We start from the raw sequence: 21,162 nt of genomic DNA on the forward strand, positions 1-21,162 counted from the left end.
TCTCTCTCTCTCTCTCTCTCTCTCTCTCTCTCTCTCTCTCTCTCTCTCTCTCAAAGAAATATTTATTTGAATCCAGCATTTTCTTCTCTCAGTGCACATATGTCATAATATATTTATATTTTAAGATATTTTAAGATAAGAACATAAAACTGTTTTCTGTTTTAGCTAACAAATGCGTCCTTGTCTTATTTTATTGCCATGAATTCTATTAAAAAATGATAGAAGTTATATACGATCGATCAATAGACATTATTAAAATGTAAAGTAGGCAAAAAATATATTTTTTATGTTGAATTAAGTAGAATGTAATAAATATATAAATACATAACTAAATAAATATATAAATTAATATACAAATGTGTATATAAAGAGATACGGTATTGACTCACATTAAGTAAACGCGAGACTACGCTATGTATTATACCCTACACAGCACATCTTTCAGAAAGCTTTCTGAAAGATATTTTGCAAAGTAATATTGAAATATAACATTGTAATCATTCAGAAATATTTTTAAAACATTTCATCAAAATCATTTTCAACGTTTTCAGTGAAATATTTCAGAAATATTTTGAAATACTTCAAAAATATTACGTATCCACCAAACACAATAATGTAACGCGTTATGTAGCGTGTAACATATATGAATTATTGTTATTACATTACTAGCGGCGCAACAATAAAGATTTGACTAAAACTAAATATAAACTATATAAATGCAAAATTTTTATATAAAATATAAACATTTTTCTAATCTTTTTTAAAATATTAATAAAAACAATATTATTTTGTACTTTAAGTTAATTGTATCTCATCTAAAATCATGCTCCAAACAAAATAATATGTTCATCGAACGTTTGTAAAACTAAATGTACCTATTGTATCAAATAAATGTTTTATAGATATTAATATCTAGATAGCAACGTCAAAATTTAAACGATTGAATGTCTATACGTAGATATTAACCTTTAGCTGCTAATTGTTATCGGATTCAGAGGCATACAAGATTTCATGGTTTTAATGTTCTCAATATCGCACTGAAATTGGCCACGATCCAATCCGAGATTTTGCAAAGCAAAATTCGCGATAAAATCTTAATTTTGAATAAAACGTACTGCATTTTATGCAGGGTATCCACGTGGATGTAATGTTCTTTTTTCATTACTGCATTGAATTCTTTTATCTTCGAAATATCTATTAGAATTTATATGTTAAGAAATATTTATATGGAATTTACATGATGGATATTTCGAGAATAGAAAACTTCGATGTCGTAGACATCGAAAGATTCAAAGTTAGCGAAGACACAAACCTCCCATTAGCAATCAGATTCAAACTTCTTACCAAAGAGGATCTGATCCTCTTCGCTTCTTACTTAGCAAAGATTCAAACCTTATTTAACAGAGATTCGAACCATAATTAGCAAAGACTCGAATCTCAGTTAACTGAGATGTGAACCCATTTCTCCTTGAAAGCATGCAATATGGCTACGGCAGGAGTTCGATTGGATAAGATGGAAGAAAATGGCATGCGAGGTGTTATTAAATTTTAGTGAAATGTTTACTTGCTCCGGTTGTGTAGAATGGGAGGCTGCATAGGTATAACAAGGGCAAGAAATGCCTCGATCAATGATACATCAGAAAATGCGAGCAGAACTAATTCGGGTGAGATTGCCATCGAAATCTTCTGTAGAAAATATATTGAACATCAACTAACCTTGAAGTCACTTTAACTTTATTTTTGCTTTTGTATCTGAAGTATATGTTATCTGTTAAGTGTACAGTCATTCATATCTACTTAATTAAGTTCGGTATTTATAAAAATGAGGTTCGAGTAATATCATCGTAATGATATCAATGTAATAGTAATGCATGTGTGGATTATATTGGCTCTATTGGTTTTTATTTGTCATTTTTTAATTCAATAACTTTTTATTTGTTACAAAATTTAGATTTGACTAGATGCTCGTATTATTTAATTTTATAATACATAACAATTATATTCTTATCTATATTATCTATATTATACAAATATAAAATATATAAGGACTAACTAAAGAATTATATTATTATTATTATTATTATACATAGATTTTGTGTTATTTAAATAAAACAATTCCATGATACGTAAAAATATGTATTTTATATACATTTATACAAAAAAGAATTTTGATAAAGTTTTAATAAATTGATTTCTTTGATTAATCTTTTAATTTTTCTGTGCGATTACTGAAATAACTCATTTTTCTAGGAAATACAAGAAAAAATCATCTTTTATGTCACGAGGTAATCAGATGGAAATCTGATGTACCTCTGACGGAGGGTCAGCTGAGAAGTAAGCGAGATGAATTTTGGGACACTGCACCAGCATTTGATGGCCGTAAAGAGATTTGGGATGCACTGAGAGCAGGTGCAACTGCAGCAGAAGCACAGGATTATCAGTTGGCACAGGCCATATTAGATGGGGCTAATATTTCTGTACCAAATGGTTTCTTAACTGAATGTTACGACGAGTTAGGAACTCGTTATCAAGTACCTATTTATTGTTTATCCTATCCAATTAATATCGTAAAAGAAGATAGTGGAAGAGACTCACCTGCTGATTGCTCAGGTAATAAAATAACGAAAGAGTTTATCTTGCAATGTAATAATTTACAACTTTATATATTGTTGTTGTATCAATTCTATACAGAACCAGTCAATGAAGGAACAGAACAAACTTTAAAACTTAGACTGTCAACTACCTTAGGAGAAGTTAAACTACCTGTTTATAGCAATGACACCATTGCTATCGCTAAGAAAAAATTACAGGTTTGTATAAAAAATTAATTTTGATTAAGTATATGCATATGTATATGCATATTACAGTAGAATAATGGTTTATAACAAACAATAATAGTCAATTGTAATGTTGATAGAGTCAAGAAGGTTTAGAACCTTCACGTCAAAGGTGGTTCTTTGGAGGTAAATTGCTTGGCGATAAAATGCATATAGAAGAAGCGAAGGTACAGCCAGGTTACGTAATACAAGTAATTGTAAATCCAGAGAAGTTAGATAACAGCTCTGGGAGGATTAGCTGAACTGATAATATGCATAAGCACACAACAAAGTATGTTTCAACCAGCAATCAGTAATAAGTATATTTTTACGCTTGTTAACAAAACTTGTTAATCATATCAAAGAATATTATGGTTTTACTTTTTTTGTATTTGTCACAAATAATAAATCATTTTAGGATAAATTGGACATAACAAAATTTCCTATTAATATAAATTTCTTTACTTAATGAAACCATGAATTAAGTGCAATTTTTTTTTTGTTGTGTATCATATATTTACTTATATACACATTATCATATACAATAAAAATGTAAAAAAAGTTATATAAGAATAAAAGCAAAAAAGAGACAAATTATTAATAGAACAAAAATAGCATATCTGTATAAAATCGGTTTTTTCAATAAGATGAATTTTTTCATCAAGAAAATTGACTGAAATGATTTATTTATATTTACGTAAGATACACACACACACATACACACACACGCACGCACACGCACGTATACACATATAAACATTTTTTTTATAATTCATTTTCTAATTAATGTGTAAGAGTTTATGCATTTTTTCACATTTTCAAAAGTTTTTTTTTTATTATGATTGCAAAATTCACTAAAAGTGACATATTAAATTGTATTATACATTAAAACAGAACAGCTATTATGTGAGATAATATTTTATAAAATATATATATATATATATAATATATATTATATTATATTATATAAAGTATAAAATATTGCTTTTATAAACGAGGGGAAATGGTAATTTTTTTTAATCTGTTCGTGTCATTGTATGTAATTACATCATGTACGAATACGAAAAGCAGAACTATATTCAATGGACAATAGTGAAAAAAGAAAATATAATACTCATTGCAAAATACTATATACTTAGACTTCTTTAACAATCTATGTTCTACTTGCAATTATTGACTTATTTCTTCGTAATTTTTGTCACGAGTTAGTCTTACATAAGAAAATAATATAAGAATTAATTTGTTTTTTAATCCATATATTCACTAATATTTCTTTTCTAATACACTTATTGTCCTACATTAACGTATTATATAGTGAAATAATTTTAAATTATTGTGTACTCACATTTTATCTCTCATAAAAATCTAAATTTTTGTAGGCCTAACATTGTTTTGTAAGTATAGTTAAGATGTTGAATAAGATTTTGACAACTGAATTCTGTTTAGAAGAGAATTATGATATAAGACTAAGGGTAAATTTGCATTTATCTCACATAAACAAAATTACGAATTATGTAACCACTAAGTTTACTATATATGCAATATGTATATTGCATGTACTGTATATATCAGAGAGACGAGTTCTCACAGAGTGCATCAAACAAGTCAATGATTATTGAATAAGATTTAATCATGATAATCTTGTATTTTATATATATCACTTAAATTGTGCGTATGAAAAATTGCACTGCCCAATTTCGACTAGTTCATTAAAATTTTAATATTTTAATATTTTAATAATAGTTCTGGTATCTAATTTTACCAGCTATGATATCAAATTTTCTTCTTCTACAAATGTGTGTCAATAAAGTGAAAATTTTTTTTCACAAAAAGGCGACGAAGAGACTAATATATTTGAAAATTATGGAAAAATTATAAAATTGCATTTACACACATATTAATATGTAGTATTAATTATTAAGTACTGTTCAATGCAAAAGAGTCACAATAATAATAAATCTTTTTATCAAATTGATGTTATAAGGTTTAGCAGGTACAATTATTTCAGTTTTAAAATGTCCAAAAGTATAACTTGTATAGTAAAAAATTGAGCGCAGTAATCATTTCTCTCATCAAAAGATATGCTGTATGTAATACACAACAATGTAATAAATTTAAAGATACTATAAATAAGATCTCTAAATTATATAATTTATAATCACATTTATATTTGTAGATTACATGTAACAATAATCAATATAAAATTTGGTCATTTGTAACAAGACTTTCTTTTATATTAAGTAATAAAATGCCTATCAATACTAGCGCTCAGTTTAATATTAAGCAAAAGTGTGATGTCAAACGTCGCCAAACTAGGAAAAAAATAACTCTTATGTAAATAAAAATTGTTACAATAATGAAATGTAATTTTAACTGCCTGATAAAAATGATACTTAATAATACTGTATTGGACCAATGCATGCGAAGTATTTTAAAATCAACAAATAATTGGCCATAATAGACTAAGTGCCCTATGTAAAGATATTTTCTGAAGAATTGAGTTAAATAATAAATTATATCTCTAATAACATAAAAGATTTATTTCTCGCTTAGGTATAATTCATACACATTTCAAAGTAATTGAATGATATTGAATTAATCAATTTTGTTTTGGAATAATTGTTACACATATGTATTTCATGATCTTTTTGCACTGATATTTTTTGAAATTATATCACATTTTGAAAACGTAAAATTAATTATAATTATACAAAAAATGATACAAAAATAATTATTTCATGTTACATGTTTGATAATATACATGTTGTTTAGAAAATAAAGTTGTGTATATAATAATTCCTAAGATTAATTACTAATTATTATAACAATATATTGTGAAATAAAGCGCAAAAACGTTATGAAAGCATTGGAAAGTTTTATATCCTACTCCATTAAAATAATTATAAGTAATTTAAATAATATGAAATAAATAAGAAAACTGCAATGTTTTATGAATAATTATCTTTTTTATCTTTACTTTGTACAAAATGTTACAAATTTATAATTATGTTGTTACAGTTGTGCTAGTTCACAAATTTACTTAGCAAACTTTCCTAAATATCTCAGTTCATGACACAACCAAATTATAGTACTTAAAAGTATGAGACTACCAGATTGATGCGACGCAGCTAGTGTTAGAGGAACATGATATAATAAAGTCGAAATACCTAAAAGTACTTGAAGGTAACCGGCACAAAGTACCGCGGCTACAGCCTTTCTTCCTCGACCAGGAAGTCTATGTTTACGAGACAGAATACCCAAACAAGTAATCAATGCTATGGTAGTGATTCCCTGCATAAGTAATATACATATAAAATCATGTAACATAATTAACAACTGTATATATAGCTTACCAATATCCTGTGATCAAATTGAACAGTAGCTGGATTTTCCGTGAAGTTTCTTAATACTGGAGATATACCAAGTATATCATCAGGTATCCATTTATCGGCCATTTTTGGGAAAGTATTATAAATAAGACCAGCGTCCATTCCAGCTACAAATGCTCCTGATAGAGCGGTGAGAAATACCAGCCCTTTTGTCGAGTGAATTAATTTTTTAAACCTTTTCACTGCTTTCAGTGCACTACTTGTGATTACGGTACCAGACAGATTAGCAGTTAGCTTTTCAGCAGGAATCAGATGATCTAAAGCGTTATAAAGAAATCCGGTATACAAAAGCAATGCCAATCCGAGATGTGCAGCTAAACGATACTGCGACACCCGCGGAACGTCGGAAGGTTCTATAAAACGATCTTCCAATCCAGATTTAACCATGTACCATCCCATGAGTCCTTGCAAGCCAATTAGCGATCCTAAGACAACAACGCGCGTTTTCATTCCAGGTTTTAGCATACCTTTATACCAAAAGTATGTCGCTGGAATTACAAATACACCGCCAATTAAACGTCCCCACATTCTATGCAAATATTCCATCCACCAGATACGTTTGAACTCTTCCAATGTCATATTGTAGTTGGTGCTACAGCAAAATTAATAGCATAGATACATCTTTGTCTTGGCTTGACATTATTTTTTCTTCACTTTATTTCTTACATTTTATATTCAGGAAATTGTTTGTAACGTTCAAATTCAGAGAGCCATTGGGTCTCGTCGAGGGGCATTTTCTCTCCTAGCAATTTCCAAGTGACCATAGACAAGCCTGATTCGGTAAGTCTTGTTATACCACCTAAGTACACAGAAGAGAGGAGAAATAATCTTGTTATTTCATAAATACAATTTTATTTGTTTTAACATTTATTTAATGTCTATTGTATGATTAAACATTACATAAATTGAAATTGTATATAGGTACTGCTATACCAGACTATAAAGAAGGAAATAATTACATTTGAAATACTATTTTCCATACGTCTTTTCTACAATGTTCTTCACTATGGCGCAGATGTAGTGATAATATACGAAATAAATTAGGGTACCTAGTGCGACCGCTACGAAAACCATGCCACCACAAGTGAGCAACCAGGATCCCACAATTTTGTCACGTTTACTGCTCGGTTTTGAGGCATAATTACGAATTACGACGTTCACTCGCTGAAGTGGTCTCTGTTAATTATTAAAATGAGCATATTAAACATCAGCTTATACATACAGCACTGTCGGGTGTGTTCTACCTTTAGGAGAATTTGTTATTACCTTTTGTAATAGAAATTTTGAACAGTATTCCTTTAAGGAAACATTATTACATCGCACGACGTCGGCTCTCACAAACAGGTGTTGCTGTCGGCCAAGTATGTGTCTCGTAGCGTTATACACTCCTAATACTTTCGTATGATATCTCACGACATTAAACATGCTGCAATTAAAATACAATTAATCCGACAAACTTAATGAAAAATAAGTGCCTGTACGTGAGGCGTTAATTTCCAGAAACGCAAAAATAAGATACGATAAGATTAGATGCCTCGCAGATGCCGGCACAGTTGTATACGAGCACACTCCTCTCGAAATTAATCCACTCCCGCGCGTGCAGCAGAAGCTCTTTATTTTGAAATCTCCCTATTCTGGACAATTCTTGAACACACTCTATTCCGAAACAGCTGTCCTCTCTCCCACCTCTTAAATTGATATTCTCTCACTTCCTTCCAGTCTCACTTATCACGTGGTTATCATAAATCTTGGAAAAACGAGAAGATAAATAAAAAGGCAGAATGCGGAAACGACACTTCTATTGTGTGACTACTGTGAACAAGCTTGAACAAGAACACTGATGTCACATGTGTGTTTTACGATGAACCATTCAGGCAAAGCGTACAGGGCCATCTACAATGGAGAGTCGTAGGCCGTAGCAGTAGTCGTAGAAAATGTCTCCACTTCGTATTGCTTTACTGTTTACTGCCTACAGCAGACATTGAGCCAATTCATTGCGTGCTTACAATGAGCGTTGGGGCATTCGGGATTAGTTTTTGGTCGCCTTTCTTTGATGGCCGGCTTGTATGTTATTGCTACGTCGTTTTTATTCTAGACAGCATTGCCGTAGTTTTAGTGCTGTTACGGCTAAAACACTCCATTGTAGATGGCCCTTACGATAGAGAATTTCTGAATTACCCAAACCTTTACTTCGGTAGAGCCAATCAGCGCGAAACGCCAGAGTGAAATAGAACTCTTTTTACGCATACGACTTTCCTGTAGTTGCTTTCCTACCTCCTACGGCTCCTACCATGTGCTGACTGTCTCGTGTAAACAACAGTTTTTGGTTATGGCCTCGTCTCCGAATTTTGATTTAATCGAACGATTGGAAATTAGTTTCAAAGATACAACGGCTCTAAGTTCATTATGCAAACATATAGCTTCCGGTACGTATCTTAAAAAATCTTTTTTAGACACATTGTCCTGTGTTACGTATGTTACATACAAAAATATTAAAGAACTTGTAGCAAGAAATACAAATTTGGAGTAAAAAAATAATATATTTTGTTTTTTTTATTTATTATTTTTTGAACTCAGAGAAATATGTAATTTCAAACATACTTAGATCAATTTAAATCTTACAATTGCTGTTACATCTCTTGATTTAATAAATATATTGAAATCTCTATATTTTATTATACAAAATCAATATAAAATTATATCATGGAAGACACTGTTTTGTTTTAGAAATAGAATCAGGTTCTATGAAACTATGCACATTTGTGGAGATACTAGGTTCTTACATGACAGACCAAAATGTTCTCACAAGGGAAAAAGGGGTTACGGCACTGTCTACTGTCTTATCCCATTTATCCCAAGATTATCTTACTGAATCAGAATTACATTTTATTACAATGTTTTACTGCGACCGGATGAAGGATCATTATAGTATTATACCATCTGTACTAAATGGTATTCAAGCAATTGTGAGCATTTATTTCAGATGTCCTTTTATCTTTGGTATTGTTTTCTTCTTTTTATTGAATTTTTATCAATTCTTTTTTTTTTAGGTGACTATGAGTCATTTGCCTGAAGACGCATCACAGTCCTTGTTAAGAATTATGTTTGAGCATGTTCAGTGTCAATCTCAGCTGTTACCTGAACGTCGTAAAATATATCTAATACTTAAAAATTTAATAGACACTAGGTCAGATAATTTGAGATCTATGGGTTCAGATTTAATTTATGGTATTATAAGCTCTATGGATGGTGAAAGAGATCCAAATAATCTCATGTTACTGTTTAATATGCTACCACGTTTTATAAAAGAATTTCCATTAGGTCATTTAACTGAAGAAATGTTTGAAGTTATGGCATGCTATTTTCCAGTTGATTTTAATCCTGTAATTATATTACCAAAATTTTTATCTTATTTTTTGTGTATATTTACATAAATATAACATTTATACATGTGTTTTATAGTCTGGTATGGAGGCTCTAAATGTAACACGAGAAGATTTGGCAGAAAAATTAGCACCTTGTTTATGTGCCGTTCCAGAGTTTGCGAATTATTGTTTACCTCTTATAATTGACAAATCATGTTCTACTCTCACTGTTGCTAAACTGGATTCCTTCAACCTATTACGTGAAAGTGTTCAAACGTTTGGGTTATCAAAAATAGAATCATATTTACCTGACCTATGGGCAGTTTTGAAGAAGGAAGTAATGCCAGGAAGGGACATTGAAACAAGAGACGCTGCTTTACAAGCAATGACGTCTTTAATTAAAGTTATATCAGTCGATGAGACTGTTTGCAAAAATTTTATTGACAAAATAATCACTGATCTAAAATGGTCGTTATGCGATGTGCAACTGAGTTTATATAGACCTGCCCAAACGCTATTGGAAACAATAGCTGCAATTAACAAAACGATATGTGTACAAATCTTGAAAGCTGTAATACCTCTGTGTATTGGACAATATTCTACAAAGACTTCGTTAAACGACAAAATTGTATTGATAGAAACATTAAACAATTTCATGAAGATATCTTCCGATCATGACATTTACATTCAAGGTAAGTTGTAACAGTGAACTGATGTGATAAAGATTTTGCATTTATTTTGCACTACTATTATTGCTCATTGAACATAAATATAATGAAATTTAATTAGATATTCCAGAATTATCATGGACAAATATATCTCAAATGTATTTAGATAGCTTGACAGCAGAAAGTATTGAATTAAAAAGTAAAATATTCTTTGGTTTAACAATTCAAAAGATGCGTTTAAACGACGTGCAACGTTCTATATTATACAATGCAATATGCAATGAAATTGAAAAAGGATGCGATAAAATACAAATTATATGTCATACAACTATTATAGACTTTGCTGTGTTATATCTTGAAGAAATATCAATGTTAGTTAAAGAGAGATTATTGTCCAACATAGGTAAGTTAAATGTAGATATATAATATTGACATATTATATACTTGTTTCTGACAAAACAGAATATATTAGAACCATGAAGAGTAATGTTAATGAAATATTTTAGATGAAACGGAAATAGAATTACTGAAACGTAGAATAAAAGCTTTATCAGCAATTGCAAAAATACGTGAACTAGGCTGTGTGATACTTCCAAAAATTGTTACAATGATAACAAATACTGTTAATACTGATATATGTATTACGACTTTACTGAATATCCAGAAGTTAATTGGTTTAAAGAAATCTGATTACAATATACATCAATTTCTGTATAAGGAATGCCATATTATTGATAAATTAATTTTATATGAGACAAATGTTGTCGATTATAAAAAGTTAATATCTAATATATGCCAGTTAATTATACGAAATATAACAATCGAAGAACAACGTGCAATTGTAGCGAAATACACTACAGCTTTGAATACAAAAAATCCTGAAACTGATGTAACTATAATGATGAATCTTTTCATTTCTTTACGGAAAGATATCGATCTAAATATAAATAATAATATGGTGGAAAATTTGTATAATCTAGCAACTAACAATTGTAATCTGGATATAAGGCAAACAAGCTGTAAATTTCTATCTGTGTTACTAAATAAAATGAAAGTGTCAGAGCTTGATAGAATTGTGTCTTGTTTAGAAGATAAAATAAATAATAATTTAAATGCAAACAATGACATTAAATTGAAACAACATACAGTTAACTTTCAAATTTGGATGACTAAAGCACTTATCATGAGAGGATACGCAAAATCTCAATACTTTCTGGAAAATGTACGTGTGCTTAAATTATAATAATTTAATACTTGGTTATAATACAAATAGTGCAGATAAGATAATTTCTTTTATCTTTGTTTTTACAGCTTACACACTTATTAAGTCACGATGAACTAGGTCAATTTATAGGTGAACAATATCAAATTTTAGTAAATAAATATGAGGATATTTTGATAACAGAAAATTTCTGCAATGTAAAAATTTTTTACAAACAAAGAGTGTTTGAATATTTGTTGCGGCAAAATATTAATTTTAAAAACATGTCAAGACAGAATTATCTTATCGCTTTAGTACATTTACTAGAACAAATACCTGAAGAATTATTATTTTTGCATTTAACAAAGGTAAGTTTTGATGCAATAATAAAAGTATTATCTTGCAATGGAAATAATACTTTGATATATTATATTGTCAGTTGGTGCCACTGTTGATCGAGTCTCTTTCTCTTAGTAATGAGTATTTAGTTCTCTGGACATTGATGTCATTTAAACTATTACTTGATACTAAACATGACGTATTTTCTGATAATTTACAATGTATTATACCGCGGCTTATGCAACTATCAACGCATCGGATTATGGTAATTACTTTTTTAATTAAACTTTATTGATTTAAGATTATAGTTTTTATTTAATGCATGTTCCGTGATGATTGTTTTGGCAAAGATATTCTCGGTGATTTGCCATTGCCTTCCGATCTTTGGCACAAAGTTCATGCGTGAAACTGTTATGACATAATCACAAATATTATCTTTACATTATTATTTACATGAACTTTAACTTTTCAAACTTTTATCACATCACTGTGTAAATAAATATTTTGGTACTTAATAGGGTGTTAGAATTGCGGCCCTAGAATGTCTAGCGCATTATGCTAATTATCCAACTATTCTAATAAACCCGTACAAGCAAACTGTGTTAGATAAATTGGGGATAATAATCGACGATCGCAAACGCTTAGTTAGGAAGGCTGCAGTGGATGCGAGAACACGATGGTACTTAGTGGGTGCATCTGAAGAACAGTCAAAGGAATGAACGATATCACAGTTCGATTCTGTATAAATACATCTCTAACGTGATTTTATATATATTTTTTGCCTTACTTTTATATACATTGTGAAAAATGTAAATTTCTCACCAAATATCAACATATTATATCTAAATTTACATGCGATTATTTTCATTTATATGTTTAATTGACAATATATTTTCCTAAGCATCTCCTAGGGTTTCCCTCTCTTCCCCTTAAATATCTTTGTTAATTGAATAAAGAATTGATCTTTATAAATGGATTAAGAATCGCGGCTGGCTTAGATGCGTACAGTGCAGTGCAGGCATGGGTGATGGTAAGAATATTGCAACATTTATTTTATTTGTTTTAGAATATGATTATGTTAAATTTTATTTCAATTTTTAATTTAATTTAAAAAAAAGTGTCTGTTACGTACAAAAGATCGAGAATAAAATAATATAAATAGAATTTTTTATTATAAAATTTGTTATTTTAAATAAAATGTTTGTTTTTTTTTTAAATTAAATACGCGTCTATAGGTGTAGCAAAGAGTGGTGCGTACAAATATGACGACGGAACAAAATATATCGGCGATTGGAACCGTAGAGGATTGAAACACGGCGCTGGCCTATTGGTGTTACCGGATGGAACGCGGTACGATGGAGCGTTTCAAAATGGATTATGCTCCGGCTTGGGAGTTATTGTATTTCCCGACGGAGCGAAGTAAGTTACGTTGCAAGTTTATTTTAAAATTGTGCGTTTTATTCAGAAATATTGTCCCGTGTATATATTTATATAAAACCACTTAAATTCTCTTTTTCAGGTATGAGGGAGAATTTATGCAAGGATGGTTTCACGGTCATGGTGTTTTCTGGCGAGCCGACGGAATGAAATTTGAAGGAGAATTTCGCGGAGGACGTGTCTGGGGTTTAGGTACATAGTCAAGTTACAATAATTTTTTATCAATTTATAATTTTGTAGATAAAACATTACAACAATTTTTTAACTAAATATTGTTTTTTAATTGTAATTTGGATGTAAATTATGTTTTTTTAAATTTGTAACCAGGTTTAGTAACTTATGCCGATGAATCGCATGGATTTCCGAGAAACGAAGGTTTCTTTCAAGATTGCAGATTAGTAAGACGACGACGTTGTCCTGACATAATACAGAAAGCGCAAAAAATTTCTATGATGGCACGTGCTCAATGCAGTTAAGCGGAAATAGAATAAATTGTAGAAGCATAACTAATAAAATAGAACGTATGTAGTCTTTATTTGCCGGTTAATATTTCTCATTGATATAGAAGAAATAAAAACCTGCATTATAATATTTGGATAAATTTTATTATTATATTTAATATTCTTTATCTTATTAGATGCGTGATGTATTTAAATCTTTCCCATAGTATCCGTTTACAAATAAAATTTTAGTGTCCGAAACGTATCTCAAATTTGTACAGGATTGGAAAAAGAAATGCAGATTTATCGTCATTTATATAAAATTAAGAATGCGCGTAATGTGAGTGATACCAGTTTTCTGAATCCAATGAAGTATAATTGTAACGAGTTACGCCCTAAAAAAGAAAAGTTTGAGAGGGAACACAAGGCTAGACTACTTTCCGCTCAGAGAGGCGTGGCCAAGCCGGATGTTCCAGTTTTGAAGATCAAGGTGTGGCATCAATTGATGTATAAAATTCGCATATGTAATGTTTTAGTATAACAATATATAAAAATTGAATTTTTAGATTTAGAAACATTTAATTGAAAGTCAGGCTAAGAAACAAGTGTTCTGTATCACTTTTTTTGTATTCCTTTTATTTATATCTTTTTGGCGAAAATATAAGACTTTAATATATATAAATAAAATTCATTAAATGAGTCATATCAAAAATTAAGAAAAAGTAATTCAAAATTTTACTCTAAACTATTATATTCGTAGTCTATTCTCGTTAAGGATGATGCATGAGTTTTAAAATTTATAAAGTTTAAATTAAGTTAGAGATAGAGGTAAATATAACTTTTTACTCTTTTTACTTAATTTTAATAAATTTTAAATATCTCCCGGGACATTATATTAACAAGAAAACGTTATATTAACAAGAAAAAATACTTTAGGTACTTATAAATCATTTGAAGGGCACACGATTCAAGGGGAGTAAGACGCTCTCAGCGTAATGGCGCAATATTAAATATATCCTTGACACTATATCCCACCATGGCGAACTGTGGATACCGAAAGATTTCGTGTGGCTCGTTTGTCCGCCAAGTATAAAAGTACCGATTGTCACGGATTGTAGCATTCGTATTTCGACTCAGAAGCGATTGAAGTCATCGCAAAATCTTCCCCCCACACCACAATGGCAGCTAAGGTACGTATGATCAATTGCGATGAATTAGATTCTAGGCGAGTATATATACACGTCTAAGAAATAAGAATAAATATATGTTATACTTTATAATTTCAAATCAAGTTGCTGAGAAAAATTCTATTTTAGTTGTTCGTAATTGCCTGCATGCTGGCTGCGGCTAATGCCGGTTACATCGGAGCTCTGCCTTCCGCTCTGCAGTATCAGATCGCGCCAATAGCGCACGTTCAACCCCATGCCATCACGTCGACATCCGACAATATACTACGCAGCCCTGGTAATTTGGCGCAGGTAGCAACGCAAACCAAGACCATCGATACGCCTTTCTCTAGTTCGAGCAAAGCCGACATTCGCGTGACTAATCCGGCTATCACCACCTACGCTCATCTTGCTCATCCAGCCCCATTGACATACGCCACGGCCGCTGTACCAGCTCTACAAGCTGTGCGCCCAGCTCTCGGAGTCGCTTACTCGCCGGCCGTCGAAGTATCTCACATGAGCTACAGCAGCCCGATCGGAATCGCCTATGCCTACTAGACCGGTCACATTCACATCAGACGCGATTTTACATAATACATATATATTTATTCAAAAATTCTCGACATCTGTGACTACTTTTGTACGTGACAAATTAATGGCACTACAATGTAGGTAGTTACGCAATAAAAATTATACCTTACTCTATAATCAGTATTTAATTTTTGTTTCCCATGAATGTTTCGTTTCTAAAGGGATTGAGTTAATTACGGATCATGAGAGGATGGCACAGAGGAGATGCCAGAATATTAAAACTATGTATTATTTTAGGAAAATCTTAATTTGTAATAGAGACACAGAGGGTAAAATACTTTCTGTAAGATAAAACAACACTTGTTTTTTATCTATAAAATTTTATTTTATGTCTTTTCCGCGACATTTATCAATAATTTATTAACAATTTCAAATGGGACGGGGAAGAAAACTTTCCAATAGAAAAAGAAAATTTTGAATTTATCAGGGGAAATTGTGAAATGCATCAGCGAATCGTATGTATCCAATATTAGGGGCGAGGTACATTTTGTGATGTGTAGTTGCTAGTGGGTTGGCGGTGGGTTTTTTATATCAGTCAACGTAAAAGAGATCTAGATTTAGCCCTTAAGTCCTAATCCAGCGCCCCACGCGCCATTACCCCACGCGCCATTACCCCACGCACCATTACCCCACGCGCCATTGTTACCCCACGCGCCAGCACCGTTCCAGCCAGCATTACCCCAACCGGCAGCACCACCCCACGCGGGAGCGGCCCACGCAGCTGCAACAAATTTAACGAATGTTAAAATAGACAAAGGGAAAAAATGAAAAAGAGAATTTACATTCTCTAGCAATTAATTATCCACTATCATTCGTGTATGTGATGGCTTTAATGGTTCCAAAATCGTTAAAATGTAGGATGCTAATAATTCTTTTAATGCTATATCGTGTGGAATTCCATGTATTCTGTAAACAATAAAGAATCGACCATACTTTTAGTAACAGCAATCGCAGGTGCAGGAGCGATGGCAATTGCAGCTGGCTTGAGAGCGAGCGCAGGTGCACTGACCAAGCCGGCGTAAACGTTTGCGATGGCCAAGAGGCCGAAGACTACCAGAAGCTGCAAGATGAATACAAAAACGTTTATTCATTTTCATTCAATTTTAACTTTCGAGATTTTAAATCTTATTTACTAGGATATTAATTAACATTGTTTATAAATTTGTCTTAAAATTAAAAATAATTTTAAAATTAAAATGTTTATAAGCATGTAATATAAAAATTACATATATACATATTTTTTCTTACGATTCATATTATAATATTATAATAATTCTAGAAATAATAGTCTGTAATCTTAACTTAAAAGTCTCATTATTTTTACTAATTTTTCTACAAATTGAAAAAAATACAGCAGAATTATACAAATAATTAATCTTAAGATTAGATTTAATTGTTTCTGCTTTGAAGAAACTTACTTTGAACATGATGTCGCTTTTCCTGTTGGAATACAAGGATTGACTGCTCTGTCTAAATCTAACAGCCTATTTATACACGTGCTGCAGCAAACCTGTCTAGTGTGCATGGTACAATTTTTTCCAAAAACTTCTTTAGTATTGTGCGTGTACGCATACTACTATAATAGTAAGGCGTTATTGCATCACATGGTTATAAATTATTGTATCTTGTTAAGCCATGACTACAATTTACGCCTTCGGTGGTAAAGCTCCTGTTTTCTTATTGCAATCATGTCCCATTATGACGTCAGAAGTAAAATATAAATTTTTTTTCTATAATAAACTGAAAATAAATTAGTTTTTTATTTACTGAATTGCATTTTATAAGATGGATATAGATTGATGAAATATACCAGAAATATACAAATTTAAATCTTATATAAATTATAAATTGATTTCGTCTTTTTGAAAATTGAATTTGATTTCTCGAGAATATCGCAATTAATTCATTCGTTTATTACAATTTTTACACTGCTTATATTTTTGCACGTTTGCTACTTTAAACGTAAAATGAATCAAACAAATACATTCTTGTTTTATAACATATCCACAAGAATAACATAATTAATGTTATTTCATAATTTTTATAAAGTACAAAAATATAAAAGTAAAAAATAAAAGAAATTCATAATGCATTTCATATGTTTCAATTTGTAAATTTTATTTTATTAAATCATGAGAGGTAATACATACAGTAATAACAGTAGTAATTAAGTTGTTTACATTTGTACACTCATATCGAACCATATAGTTGAAATTCCCATGTCACTTTTAAATTTATATGCTAAACTGCAATACGTGTATGTACTTCGCATTATGAATATTTCATCATACAATACTACAGTGTGCACCAATCTCCTCATTTACGATTGTCTGATGCAAGCTTACGTCAAGTTGCAACGTTGTCTCTTTATTGACGCATATTATAAGGGCAACTTGTGTCTAATTTTTCTTTAGTTGCTTGCAACATATACGTGCGGAGAAGTACATATAAGAGAAACATATATATCGCAAAATATTTTTAAAATTTTTAATTGAAAAAAAATATAATTGTGTTTTTAAAATCCAGAACATATATCTTTCCTCACAAATAAGCTTTTGTGGATTTTTTAAAAACACCAGTTGTATTAGAGTATAAAGAACGTGTCAAAGAAACTGTTTGACATTGAAAAGCACGTTATATCATTACACACATTAAAAATTTTAATTAAAAAAACAAAGTTACATCCTTTAAAATTAAATACTTTATAATAATTTATACTACAATTTTAAGGGATGAAAATTGCAAGATAAAATTTAATATATAATAATTTTTAGTAAGTTTATTATCTCTTTTTTCCTTCATCTTTAGCATTTGTTATATTATTCTATAAAAAAGAATAGCTTTAGCTTTGATCGATTATTGAGCGAATAATGGGCAACGAATACATACAACCTATGATTTTACGAAGAAAGTGACTGACTGACTTCCATAACTTTTAAGAGCGGTAACTTGCGTAATTCGTGACCTTGCACAAGATACCATTTGAACCATACTCCTATAAAAAAAACGGTGAAGGTGACCTACATATGTGTGTCTGTACGTTATAATGAGGTTGAAGATTGAAATCACGTTGGACCACGCCCTTTCATCATATCAACTTTATATATATATGTACAATAAATTAATAAAAGTCATAGAACTTATTTAATAATTTTTATAAACACTTGTATTTATATAAGTTGTAGAATTTTATATACAAAGTGATTTAAGAGAACAGTGAATTTACAAAAACAAGATATTTAATTAATAAATCTAGAAATCAATTTTAATGAACATAAAGAAAAATAAAAAAAGGATCTTTGTTTTAAAATGTACAAGATCGTATTTTTCTATTACAAAGATATTAAATTTATATTAAAACAAAAGATAAACACATTTTTGTCTTATTTTAATTAATTTATTTTATTAATTGTTAAAAAGTTTTAATATCAAATTTATAATTTATTATATTATTATTGAAGACATACAAAAGAAGGAATAAGGTAAATTATTTACAAAAATTTCTTGCTTCTCACATAAACTTGAAATCAAAAAAGATAAAAAAGAATATTGTACATAGTATTTTTGTACAAATTCCGAAAGTCAATAGTTCTTAAACTTTATTAAATTATAAATAACATTTGTTTATTATCGATATTATTGCAATATATGCTTAGAGTTTATACAGTTAAACAAAAACTGAATAACTTGACATATTTATTAACAAAATTTGTATTTTGTTATTAAAAATAAGATAATTATAATTAACAATATATAATAATGCAGAAATATAATTTTGACACATTTTATAATCTTTAATACTTTATATATATCATTTTGTACATTTATATACATATGTATATCTATGTGTGTATGTGTATGTGTGTAAAATATGTATATGTATATATAGAATATCAACATATTATATCTTTTATTATTTTCTCTATTTCAAGTTTTTTTCTAAATATCAGAATTATTCTTTTGTGCTGCACGTTTATTTTATCCATATTGCTGATTAGATTAAAGTAACAAAAATGGAAGACAGTATGTTCGAAATATTTGATTTCAATAGTTTTAGAACAGAAAAAATATTAGCTGTTGTATAAAGAATATTCGTTATACATATCTGATTCTGACATATGTTGATATAAACAAATATGTCCCTATCCCCCAATATCTTTTTCCCCAAAGATAAAATTGCTGATTTATAATACATTATATTTTCAATTCTTTTGTGGTCTTTCACCAAAAATAACTGTTCCTACTCTTACGTTTGTACTGCCAAGTTCAATCTACAATAGAAAATAATACATTTGTATAAAAACATAGAATCTATTAATAATATTGCTTATAAGTAAATTCAAAGATCTTACTGCTTGTTCATAATCATTGGACATTCCCATTGATAATTCGATGTCTTTTATGTTAATCCCCAATTCATCACACACCTTTTCTCTACATTTTATTAAACAAATAAAATCAGGATTTGGTCCATTTGTAATATCATAGCCAAACATTCCTATTGTCATGAGGCCCATAAAATTCAAATTAGGACAATTCTGCACAACATATTTTACAATGCTTGATACTTGTGCAACATCGCAACCATTTTTTTCTGTAATTACAATTATTTTTCTGTAATATAATCCAACATTTATCAAAGAAAAAATTACTGTCTCATATAATTTTTTAAAATAAACTACAACATTTTATTACCCTTTTCTTGGCTTGTGTTAACTTGTACCATGACATTTAATTTGCTGTCATCACTTTTTCGAAATTTTGGCCATGAATTATTGAGCGCATTTGCAAGTTTGTCACTACAGACAGTTTCTATGACATATAAATTTGGTATACTTAAAACTTTGTTGACCTTATTCCTTTGTAAATTGCCTATAAAATGCCATTGAATTTCTTTGCATTTTTCAAGGATTAGTGGGCTACATGCCTTCTCCACTAATTCGTTTACATAATTTTCACCAAAGTGTCTCTGACCAGCCTCATAAGCAGTTACTATTGATCCTGTGGATTGTAATTTGCTAACTGCTACCAGTCGTGGTTCATAATATCGATACTCCTGTAAGAATAAAATAAATTTCTTGATCTACACAGTTAAACGTTTGCATTTCAAAACGTAATGCTTTTTATAAATTTATTTAACGTATACACACACACACACACACACACACACACACACACAATTTATTTAAAAAAATTTATATATTTAATTAATAGTAACCGCTAAGTATAAAAAATAATACCGGTGCTCTCTTCGTGGCAGCATAGGATATCTTGTCGCAAATAGATTTTAAATTTGCTGCTATTTCTGCCATACCAAATTTAAATGTTGCCATAAACTGTATGCTAAGTATGCTTAATAATCGAGCATCTTTATTTGTTTAAAATAATGAAAATATTTTTCTTTTTCTTTCTAATATCTTTCCCCGTACATTCTCGTTCTTTCCAACCTAATCTTATCGGTCGGTCTCTTATCTTCTTTTAAGCATGGATCTACAATAGTGTAATAAGCCTTAGGCCGGATCTACAATAGGTGTAGTAAGCCTTATGCCATAAGAAATTGACCAATTATAATCGAATATGAGAAGAATAATCGAATATAATTGGTTAATTCCTTATGGTTTAAGGCTTATTATACCTATTGTAGATCCGGGCTAAAACGGGCTTAAAATCCGTCTACAAGTCGCGGCTGTTTGCGACGTAACAATAAAATTGGACACATTTTCTAAAATATTAAAATTTAAGTATCTACG

At 30.0% G+C, this 21,162-nt stretch overlaps 7 protein-coding genes across 11 annotated transcripts; 4 read left to right on the forward strand and 3 right to left on the reverse strand.

Moving 5' to 3' along the window:
• The first annotated feature begins 1,472 nt into the window (after window positions 1-1,472).
• On the forward strand, window positions 1,473-5,346 carry LOC105828958 (ubiquitin domain-containing protein 1). The gene is made up of 4 exons (XM_012667558.3): window positions 1,473-1,664; window positions 2,251-2,610; window positions 2,692-2,810; window positions 2,918-5,346. Exons 1-4 carry the CDS (start codon window positions 1,583-1,585, stop codon window positions 3,077-3,079), a joined length of 723 nt encoding a protein of 240 aa, XP_012523012.1. The 5' UTR covers window positions 1,473-1,582; the 3' UTR covers window positions 3,080-5,346.
• Window positions 5,347-5,758: 412 nt separating this feature from the next.
• On the reverse strand, window positions 5,759-8,176 carry LOC105828949 (cytochrome c oxidase assembly protein COX15 homolog). 4 transcript variants are annotated; one of them, XM_012667547.3, is made up of 6 exons: window positions 7,472-8,176; window positions 7,255-7,381; window positions 6,872-7,004; window positions 6,673-6,797; window positions 6,170-6,462; window positions 5,759-6,107 (listed from the first exon to the last, which is right to left on the reverse strand). In XM_012667547.3, the coding sequence occupies exons 1-6, from the start codon at window positions 7,628-7,630 to the stop codon at window positions 5,853-5,855; spliced, it is 1,092 nt and encodes a 363-aa protein (XP_012523001.1). In that variant the 5' UTR covers window positions 7,631-8,176; the 3' UTR covers window positions 5,759-5,852. The 4 variants fall into 4 exon arrangements, with proteins under 4 accessions (XP_012523001.1, XP_028047584.1, XP_012522998.1 ...); XM_012667544.3 differs by having other exon boundaries at window positions 5,853-6,107; window positions 6,170-6,797; window positions 7,472-7,631; window positions 7,740-8,176; XM_012667545.3 differs by having other exon boundaries at window positions 5,853-6,107; window positions 6,170-6,797; window positions 7,472-7,631; window positions 7,725-8,176.
• A 358-nt stretch (window positions 8,177-8,534) lies between these two features.
• Window positions 8,535-12,625, forward strand: LOC105828948 (MMS19 nucleotide excision repair protein homolog). The gene is made up of 9 exons (XM_012667543.3): window positions 8,535-8,631; window positions 8,933-9,171; window positions 9,256-9,588; window positions 9,668-10,262; window positions 10,360-10,641; window positions 10,745-11,460; window positions 11,550-11,807; window positions 11,879-12,043; window positions 12,297-12,625. Exons 1-9 carry the CDS (start codon window positions 8,535-8,537, stop codon window positions 12,495-12,497), a joined length of 2,886 nt encoding a protein of 961 aa, XP_012522997.2. The 3' UTR covers window positions 12,498-12,625.
• Window positions 12,626-12,652: 27 nt separating this feature from the next.
• LOC105828950 (MORN repeat-containing protein 4 homolog) lies at window positions 12,653-14,063 on the forward strand. Of its 2 annotated transcripts, XM_036289410.1 has the most exons (5): window positions 12,653-12,808; window positions 13,014-13,197; window positions 13,298-13,407; window positions 13,543-13,736; window positions 13,937-14,063. In XM_036289410.1, exons 1-4 carry the CDS (start codon window positions 12,799-12,801, stop codon window positions 13,689-13,691), a joined length of 453 nt encoding a protein of 150 aa, XP_036145303.1. In that variant the 5' UTR covers window positions 12,653-12,798; the 3' UTR covers window positions 13,692-13,736; window positions 13,937-14,063. The 2 variants fall into 2 exon arrangements, with proteins under 2 accessions (XP_036145303.1, XP_012523003.1); XM_012667549.3 differs by lacking the exon at window positions 13,937-14,063 and having other exon boundaries at window positions 12,654-12,808; window positions 13,543-13,806.
• Window positions 14,064-14,703: 640 nt separating this feature from the next.
• Window positions 14,704-15,529, forward strand: LOC105828951 (cuticle protein 67-like). Its single transcript, XM_012667550.3, has 2 exons — window positions 14,704-14,845; window positions 14,972-15,529. The coding sequence occupies exons 1-2, from the start codon at window positions 14,834-14,836 to the stop codon at window positions 15,377-15,379; spliced, it is 420 nt and encodes a 139-aa protein (XP_012523004.1). The 5' UTR covers window positions 14,704-14,833; the 3' UTR covers window positions 15,380-15,529.
• Window positions 15,530-15,715: 186 nt separating this feature from the next.
• LOC105828952 (neuropeptide-like protein 32) lies at window positions 15,716-16,989 on the reverse strand. The gene is made up of 3 exons (XM_012667551.3): window positions 16,831-16,989; window positions 16,346-16,472; window positions 15,716-16,133 (listed from the first exon to the last, which is right to left on the reverse strand). The coding sequence occupies exons 1-3, from the start codon at window positions 16,837-16,839 to the stop codon at window positions 15,970-15,972; spliced, it is 300 nt and encodes a 99-aa protein (XP_012523005.1). The 5' UTR covers window positions 16,840-16,989; the 3' UTR covers window positions 15,716-15,969.
• A 2,355-nt stretch (window positions 16,990-19,344) lies between these two features.
• LOC105828943 (pyridoxal phosphate homeostasis protein) lies at window positions 19,345-20,908 on the reverse strand. The gene is made up of 4 exons (XM_012667529.3): window positions 20,653-20,908; window positions 20,108-20,468; window positions 19,765-20,006; window positions 19,345-19,683 (listed from the first exon to the last, which is right to left on the reverse strand). Exons 1-4 carry the CDS (start codon window positions 20,743-20,745, stop codon window positions 19,615-19,617), a joined length of 765 nt encoding a protein of 254 aa, XP_012522983.1. The 5' UTR covers window positions 20,746-20,908; the 3' UTR covers window positions 19,345-19,614.
• Window positions 20,909-21,162: the final 254 nt, after the last annotated feature.

The sequence above is a fragment of the Monomorium pharaonis genome, chromosome 7 (assembly GCF_013373865.1).
Source record: "Monomorium pharaonis isolate MP-MQ-018 chromosome 7, ASM1337386v2, whole genome shotgun sequence".
Lineage (NCBI taxonomy): Eukaryota > Metazoa > Arthropoda > Insecta > Hymenoptera > Formicidae > Monomorium > Monomorium pharaonis.

What these genes read in the sequence shown, in the direction of transcription:
- LOC105828958 (XM_012667558.3), top strand. Translation starts at nt 1,583, where the DNA reads ATGGGAGGCTGCATAGGTATAACAAGGGCAAGAAATGCCTCGATCAAT. An exon ending in TGCGAGCAGAACTAATTCGG is followed by an intron (nt 1,665 to 2,250) that starts GTGAGATTGCCA and finishes TCATTTTTCTAG; the next exon opens with GAAATACAAGAAAAAATCAT. An exon ending in TCGCTAAGAAAAAATTACAG is followed by an intron (nt 2,811 to 2,917) that starts GTTTGTATAAAA and finishes TAATGTTGATAG; the next exon opens with AGTCAAGAAGGTTTAGAACC.
- LOC105828950 (XM_036289410.1), top strand. An exon ending in GTATTTCCCGACGGAGCGAA is followed by an intron (nt 13,198 to 13,297) that starts GTAAGTTACGTT and finishes TCTCTTTTTCAG; the next exon opens with GTATGAGGGAGAATTTATGC. An exon ending in AGGACGTGTCTGGGGTTTAG is followed by an intron (nt 13,408 to 13,542) that starts GTACATAGTCAA and finishes ATTTGTAACCAG; the next exon opens with GTTTAGTAACTTATGCCGAT.
- LOC105828943 (XM_012667529.3), bottom strand. Translation starts at nt 20,745, where the DNA reads ATGGCAACATTTAAATTTGGTATGGCAGAAATAGCAGCAAATTTAAAA. An exon ending in TAACACAAGCCAAGAAAAGG is followed by an intron (nt 20,007 to 20,107) that starts GTAATAAAATGT and finishes TTGTAATTACAG; the next exon opens with AAAAAAATGGTTGCGATGTT. An exon ending in CCAATGATTATGAACAAGCA is followed by an intron (nt 19,684 to 19,764) that starts GTAAGATCTTTG and finishes TTTCTATTGTAG; the next exon opens with ATTGAACTTGGCAGTACAAA.
- LOC105828948 (XM_012667543.3), top strand. Translation starts at nt 8,535, where the DNA reads ATGGCCTCGTCTCCGAATTTTGATTTAATCGAACGATTGGAAATTAGT. An exon ending in GAGATTATTGTCCAACATAG is followed by an intron (nt 10,642 to 10,744) that starts GTAAGTTAAATG and finishes GAAATATTTTAG; the next exon opens with ATGAAACGGAAATAGAATTA. An exon ending in TATCAACGCATCGGATTATG is followed by an intron (nt 12,044 to 12,296) that starts GTAATTACTTTT and finishes GGTACTTAATAG; the next exon opens with GGTGTTAGAATTGCGGCCCT.
- LOC105828949 (XM_028191783.2), bottom strand. Translation starts at nt 7,630, where the DNA reads ATGTTTAATGTCGTGAGATATCATACGAAAGTATTAGGAGTGTATAAC. An exon ending in TTTCGTAGCGGTCGCACTAG is followed by an intron (nt 7,005 to 7,254) that starts GTACCCTAATTT and finishes CTGTGTACTTAG; the next exon opens with GTGGTATAACAAGACTTACC. An exon ending in CAATTTCCTGAATATAAAAT is followed by an intron (nt 6,798 to 6,871) that starts GTAAGAAATAAA and finishes ATTTTGCTGTAG; the next exon opens with CACCAACTACAATATGACAT.
- LOC105828952 (XM_012667551.3), bottom strand. An exon ending in TGCGATTGCTGTTACTAAAA is followed by an intron (nt 16,134 to 16,345) that starts GTATGGTCGATT and finishes AATTTGTTGCAG; the next exon opens with CTGCGTGGGCCGCTCCCGCG.